General features: G+C 41.2%; 1 protein-coding gene across 1 annotated transcript in view; it reads left to right on the top strand.

The window, feature by feature from the left end:
- Positions 1-21,018, top strand: part of LOC146989500 (ephrin type-A receptor 6-like) — a 55,515-nt gene that overhangs the window by 7,080 nt on the left and 27,417 nt on the right. The window contains exons 2-6 of the mRNA XM_085806139.1: positions 4,565-4,629; positions 14,441-14,569; positions 15,178-15,327; positions 15,426-15,587; positions 15,692-15,920. Coding sequence (XP_085662265.1) covers positions 4,565-4,629; positions 14,441-14,569; positions 15,178-15,327; positions 15,426-15,587; positions 15,692-15,920 — 735 coding nt within the window. The remainder of the gene's footprint in view (positions 1-4,564; positions 4,630-14,440; positions 14,570-15,177; positions 15,328-15,425; positions 15,588-15,691; positions 15,921-21,018) is intronic.

The raw sequence follows: 21,018 nt of genomic DNA, 5'->3' as shown, positions 1-21,018 counted from the left end.
ATAGTTGCAGGAATTTAATTATTTTATGACTGCATTACTGTGTGTACGTATGTTTGGGTGTCTGTGTGTGTATGTGTGAAAGAGACAAAGACACAAACAGGGGTGGGGGCAGTTTGAGGGGGAAAAAAATGTGCTGCTATCAAACATGGTATGGAACATTGCTCATGGTAATGAAAGATTGTTTTTCTAATTTTGTCAAAAATCAATATCTCTCCGTCTCTTTGTCTGTCTCAGTCTCTCTCCCGCCCCTCACTCTGATGTACTCCTTTGAACAGAAGCAAGGCCACCTTATTATAATTCAGCTCTTAATTACCAGCAGGGGATCAAGGACAAAATGAAGTCTCTGTAAATACTGAAGCGGTTCATTTAGTCCGACCAAAGTGTATCTTCTCTGGTTATCTAACTTGTTCTTAAAACAGTAGCAACCCCATTAAATTAGTCCAGATTTGGCAAAGTCTCGCTGTGCGCTGAAGTGACAGGTCGTCTGACGATGTGACTCTTTGCTCTATAATGTCGACCACTGAAGTGGGACACATTTTATTGATAGAGATTGTAATTAACTGGCTGTGTGGAGACAAAGGAAATTGCACATTCATCACATCAAATTGGCTCAGGGGGGGGGGCTTAGCAAGGGCCAGATAATGGCTCTCTTCATGCCTGAGCCGTGACCAGAGGGCAGACAGCTGAAGATTGTTACACCTGTATGTGCGCAATGCGGTCATGGACGACGCGCACCAAGAAACAAGGTTAACATGCTCACCAGCAAAACACCATCAAACGTGTCGGTGTTCACGTCTTCATCTGTGATCTGCACTCCAGAGTGGCTCTGTCCTTTTTAACACCAGTCTGTAGAGACACGTTGAAGTCTGCAAACCCACAGGATGGTGTTGCCTTGAAGTGGCTGAAGTGATGCCTAAACTGTAATAATGTCAAATTGTTTTAAAGGGATAGTTCAACATTTTGGCAAATTGGCCCATTGCCATAATCCCCATGTAGTCACAGCAGTAGGTTCGTTACCTTTAATTGTTGGTGCAAGATATTTTTAGAATGGCCGAGCCGAGCGGCGAGCTGCAGAGCTACGCTACGGAGGCTAATGGGATTCCCATGGTTTCCCTCATCAAACTCATCAAATACACAATCCAATAACTCCAAAACACTCTGGTGGACAAGTTGTGACCTGCACATTCACCACGCTATGAGATAATAACGGTAAGTTACGAGACAGAGTTGTTTTAGAGGTAAATACAGAGACTGCTTGCTGAAAAATTGAATTGCATGAATTTACCTCTAAAACAACTCTGTCTGGTAACGTTCTGTTATTATCTCATAGTGTGGTGAATGTGCAGGTCACAACTTGTCCACAAGAGCATTTTGGAGTTGTTGGATTGTGTATTTGATGAATTTGATGAGGGAAACCAAGAAATCCCATGAGCCTCCGTAGCGTAGCTCTGCAGCTCGTCGCTCGGCTCAGCGGTTCTAAAAATAGCTTGCACCGACAAATAAAGCACGAACCTACTCCTAAGACTATAGGGATTATAGCAATGGGCCAATTTTCCAAAAATGTTAAACTATCCCTTTAAGTTTGCAGAAAGTACAGTATTCCCCATTTTTAAAAAACATAGTTAAAAATGGTGACTGGTGATACATTTGCCAGTTTCCAGCGGATGCCAGGGATCACCAGCTGATGTTGGCGACATGTTATCAGTCGTGTATCTTCTTTGTTCAGCATCGCTGTGTTGGCATTTTAATCACATGACACCCTCTGCTGAGTTGGACACTTCACAGACTGATCTCACCTTTGTGTGTCCTTATTAACACCTCGGGGTCCAGGTGAGTCTGGTCTTGGTGGTGACATTTTCTGATGGGACTGTAAGCCACTGGCCTGTATCAGCCAGTATTATTCCAGTGTCTGGCTCTCTCTCCACCTGACCAGTCGTGATCAGTGGAGGAGAGCGCTGTGAGGAATCGAGCTGAATGCATTAACAAGATCATGGAAGATGAAACAGAGGTCTCTCCTCTCACTCTTGTTTTTTTGAACCATTGTTCACCACGTTGCTTGTTTTTCAGGAAGATCTTGCCACTGACATCGAGCAGCCTGACCGAGCAGAACCGGCTGATGTTCTCATTAGCTTCAGCAGAAAGCAGAAAACATCGGGGCATTTTCATGCGCCCTGTATGGGACGCTATTAGGAGCTGAAGCTGTTGCCCACCTTACTGTGTTTCCCCACTTTGATTCCACTCTGGAGGGCTCACATCCATCTGGTGGTCTGGCTGCTCGATGGGTGGTCTGTCAAACAGAATCACAATCTGTCTGCGTCTCATCGGGGTGTGTTTTTTCCAGATGCTCCTCTGCAGCCTGCGTCGAAGTCCTCAGAGTCTGTCCCTCCCTTCGTCTTGGTGAGGAGAGACTTCACAGCATTAGCAGGGGTCTTTACAGAAATGACTCCTCGCCCGTTCTTTTCTTTCCTGAACGGTCTTTAGGCTTTTGTCAGCCTGTGTTTGATGTTCTCTTGGTGTTTGTTGATTCTTCTGCTTCTTATCTTCTGAGACGTTTCTCCACATGTCTCTATTTGTACAACAAAGGGGCACTCTGTGCTGCTATGGGTCAACATCAATTGAACACATCATAGAAGCTCTCAAACTAGGCAAAGGAAGGCACTGTCGGTTACTTTCCTTTAATACACGCTGCACTAAATAAAATGAGCAAAGCACAGTGTGACAGGTCAGACACTGCTGGACGGATATCTGACATAAAGCTGACAGATGTGAACACACACTTAACCCAGAATCCAAGTACAGTTGGAGTGTGAGTGTGAGAGAGATCCTCTTATCCACCCGGTCTTTGTCAGTCAGTCTATTTACCTGCACAGTCGTGAAACTGTTGAGATTCTCAAACAACCGGAATGATGCGGGTCACACTGGGTGGGTGCGCTTCAACATGTGTTTACTTGTTTACTTTCAGCAGAGTGTCTCCCCACGGCGATTTTGCATTTGCAGAGCGTCGAGGCCAAGAACATCACGCATCACATGTGTCTGATCCATACGGTGCTTGAGATAACACATGATGAAATCTGTTTCACACTTATCCAACACTTATAGCAAACTACAATATCAATATCCTGTGTTACTTTCAGTGAAAATTCGCAAATTCCACTATTACATCATCATTTTCCTGCATGAACGACACACTAGTTCCTGTAATCTGACCTGAGCTACTGCAGAATCATCCAAGGTTGGAGGTTTGAGAAAATGATGCAGTATCAATAGGCTCAACTGGCAATTTGTGTTCATTCAGAATTGTTGGCAATCATTGCGTTTCTTTTACATGAGTTCTAAGTAAGTCACATTTTGTTTGGTTATAAAGTTTTCCATGTCCTTCCATCTTTCTTTTATTTTTTTAATGTCATTTAATGGAAACAGGCAATAACATACACAATTTATAAACTAACAAAACACTCACCAAAAACAGACAAACAGAAAACAAAGGATAGAACAAACCTGACGACATAATAAAAACAGGAACAAAACAGGACAGAAAAGTAAAAAAGAAAGACAAAAAAAGGGATGTGAAACTACTAAAATTAAATTAACAGTAACTACTTAATATACATTTACTCAAACGTAAGTTTTTCCCATATTTCTGTTATGCATTTCTACCTTATCTTGACTTGTTGCAATATTTTTATCCAAAAGAAATTGTCGTCGCACTTTATTTCTAAAAAAATACAAATTCAAGATTTTTTTTGTTTGGGTCTTAAATATAAATATTTTCCCCAAAAGAATGATCGTGTTTACAATCTGCGGGCATTTTGCATCCAGTACTTAGTGGTGTAAATTAAAAATGTATCTTTTTGGGTCTTAGCCACTTTTGAATGTCTAACCACAAGATAATATATCCTGTGTTACTTTCAGTGAAAATTCACAAATTTCACTGTTACATCATCATTTTCCTGCATGAACGACACGCTAGTTCCTGTAATTTGATCTGAACTACTGCAGAATCATCCAACACAGGCATAACTGCAGGAGGTTTGAGAAAATGATGCAGTATCAATAGACTCAATTGGCAATTTGTGTTCATTCAGAATTGTTGGCAATCATTGCGTTTCTTTTACATGAGTTCTAAGTAAGTCACATTTTGTTCACCTATAATATTTTAAGTTTTCCGTGTCCTTCCATCTTTCTTTTATTTATCTTTGCCTTATTTTTGATGTGAAGTAGCAGAACACTCCTGACCTCTGAGAAGGAGAGCACTAATCTTCCAGACTTCAGCTCAGATGGAGGGCGGATCTGTGTTGTCCTGGACTTTCCTAAGAGCTGTTATTTCATAGGTGGTTGAATCTGATAAGGGCTTTAGAGCTCTGTCAGCGCCTCATTGACAGCTTGATAACTATTGTCTGCTCTCTTCCTATTTTGTCACCTCCATTTCTCTTCTTTTTAAATTCACTGTCCAGCCTCTCTGGCACTCTCACGCTCCCCTCTCTCTGCTGTCTTCTGTCGCCCTTTGTGCTCATACTGTCGCTCTTTTGCTCATCTCAACTTCTCTCTGTCGTTCTCTCTACAGTGGTTCTGTTGGACACTACGACAGTACTGGGAGAACTGGACTGGAAGACCTATCCTGTCAATGGGGTGAGTGGTACTGACACTGCTTCAAATACTATACAGTAAGAATATTTAGTGTTTAAGTCTATTTTTATTTTGAACACACATTAATTTGCTGAATATAACCAATCACACAAAAGAGCTGAATGAATAAAACACGCCATAAATGATATAAAATACTCTGAAGTCCCATTTTTATTGGTTTAGAAGAGGATAGTTCAGACCAAAACATCCAAACTGTACTGTCATAAACTTGACCTTCTACCCTTTCTTGCCAAAAACTGAATTCTTGGGCCACATTAGTCAAGTGTTGTCTTGTGCTTGAGTCAGATACAGACGGGAGACAGGACCTCGGGTCTCATTAAAAATCATACAAGCGAAAAGTGACATATTTTAAAGTTCGACCTTCCTGACAGGAGTCAGACCTGTGTGTCACCCAGCGAGCTCGAACTTGGTGATTTGCAGGTGAAGAAACATGTGAGTTTGTATGTGTGGGTAAAATGGGCTGAATTTGGTTGAAAAGTGAATGTCTCTTTTAATGTCTAAATTACATATATTTACTTTAATGCAAATCATGTTGTACCTTCTTCTAATAGAAATACAGTTCATTTGGCCCGAGACAGGTGGAATAGGATTATTATGTGTCTGCAGGATATGTGTGCATGTGTGCGCTGGTCTTTGGCATCTGGGTTCTGAACTTACCAACCCAGGGCAAAAGCAAACACAACACAGCACAGACTTCACCCTGAGGGGCAGGTATAGACTCTGAGCCTACAGGTAGATGCAGAGGTGGAGGTGGCAGCATAGCTTTCAGGTGAACAGTGTGACAGCTGTCAGGCAGCACGAGAATGAGAAGAGCTCTGACAGCTTAACCACAGTTAAAGGAGTAAAGCGTGTGAGTTGACAGAGCTAACTAGCTTACAGGTGTCACTTCATTTAATGAAAAAGCTGTCTAACCAAGACACGACGACCTTTTGACCTTCAGCATCGAGTCAGCTTGCAGAAGTCTGGAGAACGTCGAGTTAAAAATATTGATAGGAAAATCACTGTTATCACTGATATCCAGCATTAAACCAGAACCACATAACTTATCTGCAGCCATGGAAGCTATTGGAGCTGCCATCTCAAACCAGAATTGATTTTATGAGACCAGACTTCTCCATACGAACCCAATGTGAATTTAATATGAATAAGAAGTGAGACCATTTCTTAAACGTGAAGGTTGGAAAAAAAATTCTTAAATCCAAACACCCTCGCTCAATTTTCCCTGTTTGCTTTTATTATAGAACACTAGCAACAATGTTTATGTGAAATGAATTCAGATTTGATCGAGCCTTTAAAGTATCTAGGGAATAAACTAATTGAATTGTAGTATATAATTCTTACAAGGCTGTGGTCTGGAGGGGGAAATGCTGTTGATTTCACTCTGACAAATGTTTCAGCTGGGACTATGCAACCATCAGCAGCAACAATAATTTTTCAATGATGTTGTGTCTAATTTGAGACACGAGGTGGTAGCGAAGCTGTGCTTTCAGGCTATTATTAAAAGTGTAATAAATCCTTTGGAGCAAAACCAATAAATAGAAACCAAATACTGAGATATTTTCAAGGCCACAGACCAATATTGAAACAGCTTCTTCTCCTTTGCACACAGCCTAAACAGTTGTTTTTTTTCCTACGGGGAGCAACGACAATACCATTAATTGGTTGAACAAAAACACCACCACCCAGATTCACATCAAATCAATAATTCATCACAACTACAGAGATTTAATGATATTTTCATAACACCCATCTCTCTCTCGCTTCCCTTTCGTCTGACAGTGACAAATTGTCTTGTATTAATCCAAACCTCGCACCTCTAAAACCAGTTTGAGTGAATCCACCGCTGTTGTTTATACTGCAGGACCTGTGCAATGTAAGTAGGTGTCCATGTGTGTGGGTTTTGTCGAGTGCCTATGGTCCTTTTCAGCACCTACAGACACAAACCAATCATACCTGTGAAGATTTTCACCACATGAATTCTTCTTGCTGGACATAATAAGACTAGCTTGCATGCATCTCTTTGGACTTTAAAGGTCCCTAAAGCCAAATTCTATAAATTTTACCCCCGACTCAGCTCTGAAGATGCGATGACCAATCCAACCCACGTTGGATCCACAGAGAATATAATGACTAAAATGAGCTAAAACTGGCTGTATGTGGTGCATGGGTCTGTCATCACCTTCAGAAACACTAACTTTGTAATATTGTTCACTTATTCTCCTCTTGTCTTCTGTGGACTTGAGGTTGTGAGAACATTCCCCTCCATGATGGGGATGCATTGATGCTGCAGCTGTCCGTCAGTAAGAGCTGATTTTTTTTCATCAATTTTTAATTCCATCGACTTTTAATTAAGATTTTTCACAATTACATAGCAATTAAAAGCATTATTTCAAACACAGCATATACAGTGTTTGTTATCTCACACCCATTAATTTACCAAAATCAAATTTGCAAGCTTTTATAATTTAAGGTTAAAGTCTTCTTTTGAAAAGAAAGAAAAAATAATAATTTCTTGATAAATCCCCGACATGTTCCTGTTTTAATTTTATGTTATCATCAAAGTAGCTTTACCAGAAGTCTACAGTACAGCTCTTGTGCTTGGAAGACAGTGGGTGATTAAAGGTTAATGGACTGATAAAGGATTAATGTGAGATTTGGAGCATTGTCAAACTTGATGATCCGCTGATTTTGTAGTTTAAGTTTAGACATTCCTACAATAATGAAAAACATTCAGGTGCAATTTGTCCCTCTGACATATTGTGGTTTTTTTGGGGAGATTGAACAAGCAGTTGTCTAATGTCAGTATATGAGTAGAATTTATTCAAATGATCACTTACTGTAGTTCACAGGTTGTGGACAAATGTAAAAGCTCTGCTGAAGGGTCTAATCGTTGTTCTGCAATAAAGAACAAAATTAGCATTACATTAGCGTTAGAAAAAGAGATCCCTTCATCCTGCTCTTTTCATTCTCACTGCCCTTCCATTGCCAGTGTAGTTTTCTAAATAACATACATAAACCATGAGTATAGGTAAAGAAAGGACAGTATGTAAATAAGTAAATGCACCTGAAAACCTGTATTGAATTAAGAAATGCATCTTAAGTTCTGGTTGTAATTTCTGCTCTACTTCCTGCAGAGGATATAAAAATTCTCAGAGAACTATATTGTCAAGAAATATTTAGTGATGAGGGGGTGCTCAATTAAATACTCAACTGAAGCCATGTCACCTCAGTGCTATAGTGAAAGGAGAGACTTCTGCTGCTGTGAGTGAGCCCGGTCTCTGTGCGGCCGTCACTGATTTGAAAGATGATCTCTTTATCAAAAGTTCCATCAAACGTCTTTTCAGCAACTTTGAGTTTCTTAGCTGTCAAAAATTCTTGTCAGGAGCTGACTATAGACCTTAAGCTGCCGGGAGCCATGGAGGGGAAAAAAAAAAGACACGTCATAATAAAGCATAGTTAGAAACTTGCTGCACACTTTGCAGTATTCGAACGTGGTTGCACACTGATGGGAGTTTGCAGCTTCTCAGAAGGCTCAGGTGTGTATCTGTGGAGTCGGTGAGGGGCTGATGCAAGCTGCAGGATCACCAATTGAGAAAAACACATTGAAAGCAGGATGCAGAATATAGTTTACCTGAGAGGCAGGATTCCCCCTCTGAAGGGGAGATACAGAATAAAAATAAATATCTGTCCAGTTTTATCGCTCATTACTGGGACAGAAACAGGAGGTAACATGTGCTCTGACAGCCAAAGCAACAGCATTCAAGTCCAACACTGTGTACTACAACTTTTTTTATAAATGCACTTCACATTTGTGTTTAAAAAAATCATTGGATCAGTTAAATGAACTTTAATGTAACAGAGACATGAATATATTACTCAATATTAGACCATCCACTTCCATTATTATCTACAAAACCTATATCAATGATTTAGTTTTGTAGATGAATGTGTTCTCTATGCAATGCTGTTGTATTCCCAGATATTATAACTGTTTATTAATTTACTTTTATCCCAATTATAATGTCATTATTTGACTCATCAAACTGACTATTCAGTTATAAGTGATGATCAAAGTGGAGTAAAAACATATCCTATACACTGACAATGCACTGTAAAGATATAGATTTCAAAATGCAGAGACTAGTCCATATAAGTAGAAGTAACACACGTGTAGCTACTGTTTGTTTTTATACTGTGTCCACATGAGGGCTTTTCACTCTTAAAGATGTTATACACCAGTACAGCCACTCAGGATCATCAATACATGCATACATGGCTGTCATAAGAAATTCATGTTAACTGAGCAAGTGCTCCAACTGTGAGGAGGGACTGGGACTCTCAGGCGCTATGTAATAATGATGAAGTCTTCCACGGTGCTCCAGCCTTCCCTTTCAAATCACCACCTCAGTCATTAACTGTTGTGTCGGAAACTTTGTTAAAGTGCACCCGAACAGGCCACGGTTATTACAACACATAATAGGGCTAAGTCTAATTGTAGTAATTGCGTGTAATTGTGTTGATTGAAATTTTTTAATTGCTTTGTGAAGTAAGTGAAGAAACTTAAAGAGAGAGGTTGGGAGTTTTTTTTTTGTTTCAAGTGCGGTGATGTGAGGTAGTCACATATCGTCGGTACATTAGCTGCAGTAGATTCAGATCAGCCAGCTCGCGGTTAGAAGAGTTGATGGTCGAGGACGTGCAATCGTTATTACGCTGCTTTCTGATTGGCTTAGCTGTGTGCAGCAGTTGTAGTACACAAAGGAAAGGGCTGTTTTCAAGGGTTAAAGTGTTAAAGGCATTAGGTTACCTCACAGCGAGAAGGTTCGATTCCTGGAGTGGTCTTAATTGTCCATAGGTGTTAATGTGAGGTTGTTTGTCTCTATGTGTCAGTATCTCTACGTGAGACCTGTCCAGGGTGTATCCCGCTGTCACCCTGTGTTAGCTGTGATTGGCTCCAGCCCCCATCATGACTCCTGCACTGACAAGCGATATAGATGATGGAGGATGAATGTCTGGATGGATGGATGAATGGATGGATGAGTAGATGAGTAGAGGAACCAAAATTTGTCTTCTGTCGATCCATCATCATAGGGTCAGTCTCAAAAAAGTCAACTGTGAGTGTTTTTTTACAAGCTAACTCCAGAAAGCCTCTATCATTTTTGCAATATTTGTGCAGTTTTTAATACATTAATTAGTTCTACACCTTGTGCTCAAAACCTGGTTTGTGTCTGCTGCAGTCTGCTAGGCTCGGGGCAAATAGGCAGAGCGATTAGTAGGTGCATATCTGATTGCCTCAGAGAACATGGGCTGCAGCTCATCTTTCAAACTGTGGGTTTGCATTTGTTTTCTCTGCTCTGAACCATGCCACATCCCAAGGGTGCATTTTAGTACACTGAGGCACACAGAGTGACAAATCACCATTTTCTCTTGTTTGCATGCATAATGGAATGCCAATTACTTAATGCTGATCTTATGCAAACCAGAAGGCCTGTTTCTTGAAAAAAAAGGAGAAAAAAAAGAAAAAGAAATACTGAGTTTAAGTTTCAAGGTCTGTAAACAGGGCACTGAAATATATTGATGGTATATATGTTGAAGAAATTCCTCTTATCTTAAATTTCCCATCCGTGACTACTACAGCATTTCCACTTCAGTACAGTATAGCAGAACATCTTTGAAGTGACAGGCTGAATGGCATGTGGCAAAAACACTGCAGGGCATGTTTTGCATTGCAGAAGTTTACAACAACAGTCGGCTTCTCACTTCAAAACTGACCGAATGTTTGAATTTTAGATTTTAGTCACGCTAGTGTAGTGTCGCATGCTGTATATTCGAGGGTTGAGGAGTTGACTGGTTACTAATATTATATGCACTTTGTTGTGCCTGTATTACAATAATGGTAGGTATGCATACATAGTTAATTAAATTAGCAATTTGGTTTTAATGAAATCCTATATCCAGATGTTTTTTTTTCTTTCCATTTTTAGATGGAGCTCATTTAACTTGAATATTCCACACAGCATTGACAGCGATGATGTATGCATGATTACATACTACCTTAGAGTCCACTTAACATCATAAAGGCACGGGCACAGCATTATTGGGTGGCTGGAGTTCCAGATGAAAGAGGCAGTGATTATGATTGATTAATCATTTAGCCCTTGGGTGTCACATAGAGCTAATTTAGATAGCTTAATTAATATAAGATTAATTGCTTTTGCGCACAGCCGTCAAGGTTAAAGTGTTATTTAATATTTTACATTTGAGAACACTCTACCTCAGTTGTTTCAATTTCCTCCATTGCTCAACTCATTCTGTCTGTCACCTACTTTTATTGGCTCTCTGACTTCGTGCAGTGCATTCAATAAATCCACCATTAAGGGCTGGGCAGCAACAGTGGGTGTATATGCGCGCCTGTGTATACGTGCATGTCGTATTCAACACAACAGCCCTGTATAATTGCCCCCCCCCCCCCCCATCATTTTACAGCTATTACAGGTACAGAATTGTCGCAAAGTGCTTTCGGTTTAGCTACTTAGCTCCCTCACATCTTCCAGCTCCAGTCTGTGACCTGGAAATAATGGTCGTGCAATCATGGAAGAAGGTTCAGTCTGGTGCGTCTTGCAGAGAACCACAGCTTCCAGAGAAAAGATACACAGGTTCATCCACTGTGGCTGACACACACCCCTTGTTAGTGAAAATCAGTTAGTTGTCCAAATTCAGTGGATGAATCCTGATAAGAAAGTTTCACCAGACCAAACTCACTGTAACACTTTATACAGTTATATCATGGTGTAATTGAGACTCAGACATGAAGCCTTGAGTTGTCTCTTACCCACAATAGGACAAAACCAATGACACCCTCAGTATTTAACAGTTCCTTGTGCAGTAGCCTATCATATGTCTATAGACCTCTGAAGTGGACTGCCAATGTCAAAAAGGAATATAACTTGTCTCTCTCAGCTGGCCCTCATTACATTGGTAAACCAGTGAAAGAGGCACCCTATACTGTAAATAATGGAAAATGTGCATAAATCATGTTTTTGTTCTTAGTAGCTTATAAGTATAAGTTCCTTTATGCAACTTCTCTGGAGCTAATGAACTAGTTGATGAAGATGACACTAATGCACCGCCAGGAGGCACAGGTGCACAGACCCTCTGACTCTACGACTCTGTTTGGATAATCCATCGACTGAACAGAGACATGGCGATCTGATTGGAGAGAGTGCTTTTGTGGCAAATCATTAGTATTGCATTAATGTCATTGCAATAGACAGCCAAAACACACCTTTCAGTATTTCAATGGCTGGTTCAAACTTTGATTATATTAAAGGTTCAATAGAGGGTAGTCTCTTGGTAATTAATTCTACATTAGGTTCCATTGAACAATGGAAATGATAGCGCATTAGCGAAATTAAAAGCACCCACACATTCTCTTAGGCTTCTTCAGAAGTGCGTGTCAGCCAGTCAAATAGCTTTGGAAACCCCTCGCCCCCATTTCTGTGGCTGTATGAACCCGACAATCCGTTATTCACACCCACTTCACGCTGTGGCAGACTGCGCCAAGGTGAGAAAGGAGTCAGGGTTTGCTGCTCCCTAATTCTTTTTTTCATTTATGACACAACAATTTGTCACTTATCTTGTGTACAACTGACCACCAGTCTATGTAGGGGAGATAACTTTAAAGCTTCAGTTGTTAACAATTATTCAGTCATATTTGCTGGAACTGTCACAATATTCTGATAGTTGGACATTAAATGAGTAATTTAGGACAAAATCTAACTCCTCTGGCTCCACCTACAGCCTGTAGCCTAATCGTTTTTGCCAAAATCCACCGCGACCGACGATTCTCCACCAGTCAGGTAGAGGGTGCAGGAGGAGCAGCCAATCGCAGCTCGTACACGTCGTAGTAAGATGACGAAAGTGAAAAGGGACCTGACGGAGTATTGTCTTGAAATTTCCGACCAAATAGCGGAGTTTACTTTCACTTTAGTCAATTTACCAACTGGAGCTTTAAGTCGCAGATCACAACAACTGTTATTCATGTTTCCCTCTAACCATAGGACACTGGTTCCAACCTCTTTGTGACACCCTCCAACTTATATAATTTGAGGTTCATGACTTCTTCCCTCTCGACTCACACTTGAAACACACACTTGACTCGTTTCACTTCGGTGCCCAGCCCTCTGTATGTATATTTGCATATTGACGTACAGGACACTGACTTCATAGCAGAGAAAGACTGAACAACTCTTTGCTGCAAACACACGTCTCTGCTGGATTCCTCCCAGCAGATACTATCACACACACGACAGCTACCAGACGTATGCGTTACCTTGTGTACTGACCTTGCGATGCTTGTAGGAGGCCAAATCTGTCGGAACTGTCAGCACCTTACGTTTTTCAGTTGAACTTGACATTGCATTGTTACTTTCAGTTGGCCCACCTTCACATTTTGTCTTGTTCCCATAGCGCTGGCTGTTTCTCAGGCACTTATTCAGCCTCTCTGCAGCCGTTAGCTAACATTTAGCACCTGCCACAGTGCTGCAGTGTCATGGTCAAGTCTGTCACTCCAGCTGGAGGAGAAAACTTCTCCCTCGCAGATTGTTGCATGATTATATCACTCGCTGGCTCATATCTGTTTTATGATATCGGTATGAGAGATTTAATGGGAAAAAAATCATCCTTAAAAAATATTTATGAATTTCTTTATGCATTGAAAACCCTTGGAAATGATTGTGTGACCCTGCACGGGGTCCTGACCCCCAGGTTGAGGACCAGTGTGAGTGTGTGTTCTTTTTCTGAGGCTAATAGCATCTCAACCTTCACAGTTTTGCACCCATTTTAAATTGAATCTAGTTTGTTTCGTAACTGACAAAAACAGCAGAATAATTTATAGTCATAAGTACATACATACATTATTCAGTAATCGTTTCACGATATTTAACATGCTCTTCATTTCCCTACCATGGTCTTTCCAGGACAGAATCAAGCAGAACTGCTACAATACCCATGCATCTTATGCTCTGGAGACATAATTACATGTCCACTGACTCTGACACTATCTCAGCTGCTCATTCAGTGCCACAGGAGAAGTTCTGCCAATAAACATTAATGCTTTTGAAGTTCTGATCATCACACTGTTAAAGCGGAGCAGACAAATGAGAGTCTGGCTGATGCAACAGCTTGAAAACATTGGTAAAACTAACATGGTGTCTCTAAAATGTCATGTTTCTATAGAAATGAAGTTTCACCCCATGCAATAGAAGGTGCACAGGTTGGACACTTTTTTGGTAACAGACAGTTCATTCATGGGTGAACGCACTGTCGTGTCTTCATGTCTGAACATGATGTCCTAATTAGTATATTTGCTATTCATTTGTAAACTAGTGCTGCAGTGCATAAGCCCAATAGAATAAATACCCATAAATAAGTTTGTGCACAGCACTATTGCATATCAGCCTATTTCTCACACCAATACAAAATTACAGTTTTCTTAAAGGGCCAGTTCGCCCAAATAACAGTGATAGCTAGCTAGCAATGATAGTCCTAATTTTTGCATAATGGCTCCATATGTAACAGGAACACATTATATTCGATGGAAACCTTTCTATGCAGAAATTAAATGTACAGTAGATTAAAACTGCTATTGTTCTGCAAACAAATAAAATCAGACCAATCAGACTTTTTTATAATCTACTTACAGTACAGTACACTTTTACTGTCAACAATGCTGTGGGTGGTAAAGACAAAGACAATTTGTACTTGATATGTGACAACTGTTCCTATGTTTTCACAGTGGGATGCGATCACAGAGATGGATGAGCAGAACAGACCTATACACACCTTCCAGGTTTGCCACGTGATGGAGCCAAACCAGAACAACTGGTTACGGTCCGGATGGATCCAGCGTCAGGCTGCACAGAGGGTCTGGACCACGTTATAACACTTCCTCAGACACGTACTGTAATATGAATCAGAAATAATCTTTGCCTGAAACTTGGCTCAGATGAAGAAGTTTCCGTGTCTTTGCCTCAAGGTTGTAGAAGTGACTGGAGGGAATGCAAACTTTTGTGCAGCATGCTGGGAGGACAGAAACGGCAGGCGGATGTATTTTAGTGGTGACAAAAAGCAATACTTCACTCTGATAGAGAGGGGCTGATTTCCATTCAAATCAAAACAGCACATCCATGATAAATCAAAGAGGGTGTAGGATTGCTTTTTTTTTGTACGCTGTGATCTAAGCGCTGCTCCTAACGAGCTCTACTGCAAACTGCTGAAACCCCCGTGAGCCTGGCTGGGCTGACACCGCCAGGGCCACCACATTATAAAATAACCTGCCTGTGTAGTTTGAAATAGCAAAAGCCTTTACTGTTTTTCATTGATATTTTTTCTTTACCCATCTTGTTTTTTATTCTCCTTTTTTGTGATCTAAAAATCATTTTTTTATGGTCAGGCAAACAGGAAAATGTTTAATGCTGTGACTGTAATGTCTAATGAGCTTGTGTGAATTTATTCATCTGTTCTGTAACTCAGGTATATGTGGAGCTTCGTTTCACTCTGAGAGACTGCAACTCTATTCCATGGGTGTCCGGCACCTGTAAGGAAACCTTCAACCTCTTCTATCTGCAGACAGACGAACCACTTCCCGCAGCGACAAGGTTTCGGCCTATTGACTATGCCAAGGTTAGTTATCGGATCTGAATCATGAGGAAAACACTCTTCTCCTTTGCACTGCTGCTATCATCCAGTAGCGATGAACTGTGTTTGTTGTTGGCTTGTAGGTGGACACCATAGCTGCAGATGAGAGCTTTACACAGACAGATCTCGGAGACCGTGTGCTTCGCCTCAATACAGAGGTCAGGGAGGTCGGGCCGGTGACACATAAGGGCTTCTACTTGGCCTTCCAGGACGTGGGAGCTTGTATTGCTCTTGTGTCTGTCAAGGTCAGTGAACATGGCGGTAGGAATTATGTTTGCACCAACTACAGCTATGAAGTTGTCAGCAGCACTTGAACTTTTCGTTTTTTTTTTCACCACTTTCACATAAGGTCTTCTACAAGCGCTGCCCGTCCACTCTGAGGAACCTGGCAGCGTTTCCTGACACAGTGCCACACATGGACTCGTCCTCCCTGGTGGAAGTGAGAGGTGCGTGTGTGGAGAATGCAGAAGAGAGGGACACACCCAAGCTGTACTGTGGTGCTGATGGAGACTGGCTGGTACCGCTGGGCCGCTGTGTCTGTAGCATCGGCCACGAGGAGATGGATGGCTACTGCCGGGGTGAGGAGTTGTTTTGGATGGGATTTTTTTGTGAGCGTGTTTTTGTGCTAAATTTAGAGTAGAGAAGGAAACAAATAGAGAGCAGAAGAGAAGAGAAGAGAAGAGAAGGGAAGAGAAGGGAAGAGAAGGCGTTGCATCACATTAACAAATCTCCAAGGCCTCCCCAGTTGTCTGCAGGAGTTTACAGAGCTGCTTTTCCCTCCTCCCCCTCTAAGATCCTGCATCCTTGTCTGATCCTTTCCATCCACATCTCTCTTCATTTCTTTCCAGCTCCACCTCCTCTTGTCATCTCGTCTCCTCTCTTGTCCACTCGGTTTGCTCTTCATTCATTCCCCTTCGTTCATCCTCTCGGCCTCTTTTTCCATCTCCCTCTTTTGTTTCATTTCTCTCCCTTCTTATTCCCACTCTCACTATTATTACTCTTGCTCTACTACTGTATGAGAACCCAAACAATGTGAATGTGAATACATTAGTGCGCGTGTCACCGGCAGATTTCTAGTGTTTCAGAATCATCATTATTGCTCTCACGAAGTATCAATCATGTGGTTCAAATGAGAAAGTAATTTGAGCGCTTTCTGGATTTGTGCTGTTGATGATGTTACCCTGATAAATGTCATCCTTTGGTAGATATCCAGCCACTTACGTAACATTTACATAAAAGCTCTCAAAATCTAAAAAATTAGATAAATACCACAAAAGGCTTTTAAGCGATGCCTCCACTTTAATATGTCAAATCAGCATTGCCTAAATGTGTCCCATTGTCAGCAGAGCAGATTAAGAAAAAGTAACTGTTGAGCTGTTCCAGATAGTCATTGGCCTGGTTTCTCAATTAGACTGTGCAGACAGACTGGGGGCTAGCTGGCTAATTGCCTTCATTTGTTAGTTTCACAGCTAATTTAGCTCACACCTAGTCTTTTCTAAAACTCCTCCAACCCTCTTTTTTCTTTTATGAGGCTCAGATTTACCGTTGTAATTAAGGCAGGAGCTAAATTGAGCCACGCTGCATACGATTAAAGGGTGTTATTCTCCACATTTTTGCAGAACTACCCAAGTCTCAGCTGGTCGGGGGTGAAATTCATGTAGTACCCCTGTGGTGATGTGGTTACTCGGGTTATTACAGAGAGAACTCCAACGGTCATTAGTATCACTGATATGTAGGACAGCCTGTAATATCTCCCGTATTTGCTCCTCGGGTGTAATTTTCCTTTTTATCTTCTTCGCTTTTATCTGCTTTTTATTTATCTTTTCTCTCTATCGCTCTCAATCAAATCAAAGACATGGTTGAACAACACAGACGTCAGGAGCGATTACTGATGTGACGGCAGCTTAGCAGAAGCGCTCTCGTCGTGTCCTGCATCTTTCTTCCTATTGATCCCTCTCAGCTGATGATAGTCACTTCTTTACATTGTAATGTTGCTGCAACAGTATCAAGGGGATCTTGGCAGTCCCTACAATGAATGGGTCAGTAACTCGTGCAGCATTGACCGACTTTGCACTGGGAGAGTGATGTTGTCACAGTGTGTTTGTCTGTTCAGTCATATCTACTGTAGTATCGACACATAAAATTTTCTACAATCCCTCAAAATCAAATGAGAAACCTCTGATGGGTAAAATAATAAGACATAAATACCTCTTTTCAGCTAATCTTTTACATTAAACAACTAAGAAATCAATGTATCTATTTGCACTGATGAACAAATCATATGCAAATCTGATAGCCTTAAACCAGACTTGCTCCTGATTTACAGCACAATGAGATTAAAAGGGCAGCTGCAGGTTCAGATTCTATGATGTTAAAGTTTATGTCTTATACAGTGTACATCATAAAGTAACAACAGGTTACATGCATCAAACACGTACCTCATGAACTATGTCTTATGTGCAAAGACAAACTCAATGCGCAACATAACTTAACTTAACTTAAAGCAGAAGTAAGCGATATTTTTGTGTTAATATAAGTCTTAAATAGTTATATCTTCCGACAGCAATCACTTATAGTGTGAGTGTTTGGACCGAAACACGGGTCTGTCAGTCCCTCTGCTCTTTCTTTGTATCCTACAAGTTTTATCCAATGATGAGAGAGAACGGCATGAAGGGCTGTGTGTGCAGCCAGAGCCAGTCTGGTGCAGCCAAGGGATGCGCCTGAATGTGGTGACGTAGGGACGAGGGCGGGGGCTGCTAACTCCGTCGGCTGACAAGACGTTATGGTGCGTTCAAGGCAACCCGTAACTCATGTTTTTCCGACCTGTGAAGTCGTACCAGTTCGATCTGGTACGAGTTCACGGGTCGGAAGTTACGAGTGGCCGTTATAGTGACTTTCACAGGTAAAACAGGTCGGAAAAACACGAGTGGGTTGCCTGGAACGCTACAAAGTCGTAAGTTGTGGCTTGAAGCTGTAATTTACGATTTCAAAAGCCTGATTAGCCAAAACGACCGGATCGCTTACTTCTGCTTTAACTTAAACTTAAACTTAAACTTAAACTTAAACTTAAACTTAAACTTAAACTTAACTTCCTAGCCTGGTCAGATGCGAACATGAACTGATGAAGCCTCTTGGCAGTCCTGACTAATCACAGTTTGGCAGTGGCATAACAGTAGCTTTGTCTGATTGGTTAATTAATCATTCTTATTCAACTTTAACCTGGCCTCCTGTGAGACATGACATTAGTCTGCCATCTTATTTTATAAGTCATTCATACATCAGTTAGAAGGACTATGTTTACCAAAATGAGACTGTAGAGGAGGACGGGTGGCAGCTACAGGACACAATATTTACTGAGTCACGGTGCCTTTATTAAAATGACAATAGAGTCTGTAAAACCAGGAAGCCTTTCTTTTCCCTTGGCCTCTGGGAGAAAACGCCACTGACAGACATGTAACTAATATTGATCTTAACATCTGACCGTGAGTCTCATAGGAATGGCTGCTTCTGTAAGATTCACCCCCCTCTGAAATATTCCTGGAGTATCGTGAGCAACTGAAGCCAGAGCCAGAGCGAAGCTGTATTGCTCTTCTGTGCAGTAGTTAGTGTTGTAATGTCAGGTTACAGCTCTTCTGTGGACTTCGTGGCATCTTTAAACTCATTAGGGTTAGAAGAAGTGATCAGTTCTAACAACACCTTATGGCCTTGTTATTAATGATTTATGGCTTTCATTAGTTATGACCAATTATTTTTCCTCATCAATAATTTCCATAGGGCTCGCGGAGCTTGTGCCGTGATGAAGATGTGCACTTTGCAAGTAGTTGCAGGAAGTTTAGGCATGAACTTGCGATGACTTCTGCTTTCTCCTCGTTTTCATTTTGGAACACTGCTTCAAAGGGTACTGTGATCAAAGCTGTCTGAGAGGCAGCATGGGGAAAGAGCAAAAGAGGGAGAGAGAGCGGGAAACGGAGAGAGAGGGAGAGAGAGAAAGAGAGAGAGAGTGAGAGAGAATAGGGAAAACCCCAACACTCAAAAATATAAGCAGAGCTCTGCGCTAACACGTCCCTCTCTCCCTCCCAGCTGCCTAAACAAAGGCGTCAGCGCTTATCAAACACTGCTTTCCACCCCAATAGCATTCTGCCAGACTGTTTTGACATCTCAATCGAGCGCTTTATTATGCTATTCCTTTCATACAGTGTCAACCACAAGAGGATTACTCAGAGATAGGCTGGTTATATCATGACCTAGATAAGGCAACATCATAGCACTAATGCTATTTGTTCCACATCCTTTCGTCACAGCATCATATTCAAGAGGCGGTGAATTGTGGGGGAAGCTAACAGAGATGTCTTTTTGAATTTCATTTGAACCAGAACAGATCCGCAGACGAGACCCAAAACCCACCAGTAGGCCAAGTGGTTGCATTTAATAACTTTAAAAAACCCCTCTGTATTCAAATATTTTGTTTTTCAGTAAAAACCTTTTGACTGGCAAGCGTTGCCGCTAACACCTCCCTTGCATCGTTTTCCTAAAGTTGACAGCAACTCAGCTTAGTTTCTTTTCTTTCTGCACGGATGAATAGAGTAGCGGGGAAGGAAAAACTAAAACTATATACATTTTAAAGATACAGTCCATTAGTCTTTCCTCTTTTCTCTTTTCTCCGTGACAATCAATGTCACAATTCTCCAGAAATTGGCAATAATTGCCCACTGATCGCCTCCGCTGCGCCCAGACACAGGATTGATCAGGCGAGGCAAGGTGCAAACTTGTGACCTTAAATTCAGGTAAAGTGGAATAAGAAATGAGCAAATCAATACATTGTCTGAATTGTACCTGAGTCACTGTGCTCCCCTTGTGTCCATTATGGACTGTGTTTGCTCTTGCTTTTAACGCAGCTCAGCCAGACTAGAGCATCACTCATTCTCTGTGAACTTCCCATCTGCATATCAAAGCTGAGAGACCAAGGTAAACATAGTCTCTGGCTCCATCTGTTTCTGACAACGTAAAGCCATGAGAAAATTTCCAACTCTGCACACCCAAACAACTCAGAATCTCTTAGCTGGCATGTCATTACATTCCTAGAAATGTACACATGGTGTTGGATTTCTCAGCCCAAACCCCCTGCAGGTTATGTATTGAAATTCAAATCTTAAGCCCTAACCCGAGGCCAAAGTTTCTATCTCTGATCAATATTTTTTTATGAATCTATGATTACCATGTGCGATTGCTTGTGGTGATGAACTTTTCAGTCTGTGTTTTCAGTGGGGAGGAGACAAATTGTTCTAATGACTCACTACCTGCATAGCACCAAAGAGCAGACAAACTAAGTTAGTACTTACAGTAACCGAGGACCTGGTGGAGATCAATACAGAGTCTGAGTGAAGCTTTTATTTTGTCCTTTGATTGGTGTTCGCAAACACACTTCCAAATGAAAAGTTACTAATGCAACTCAGTAGGCTACCTGTGTATGTGCAGCAAGTTTGACACATAACAAAAGTTTTTTACGTAGCCTAATGGTTCATTGTTCTGCCACCAAGTGGCTCAAAAAAGCTTGGGTTTAAATAATAAGAGTTTACTTTTTGTCCTCTACTTTTCCTGTAGGCCTAGCTTTTTATGTAACACTCTACTTTCTGCTAAAGGCTATTAAACTGATGATGAACATTTTTCAAGCAAAAA

The sequence above is a fragment of the Trachurus japonicus genome, chromosome 3 (assembly GCF_045865225.1).
Source record: "Trachurus japonicus isolate A0001 chromosome 3, Traja_1.0".
NCBI lineage: Eukaryota > Metazoa > Chordata > Actinopteri > Carangiformes > Carangidae > Trachurus > Trachurus japonicus.
Note: the sequence above shows the minus strand (reverse complement) of the source record. Positions and strands in the feature narration are given on the sequence as shown.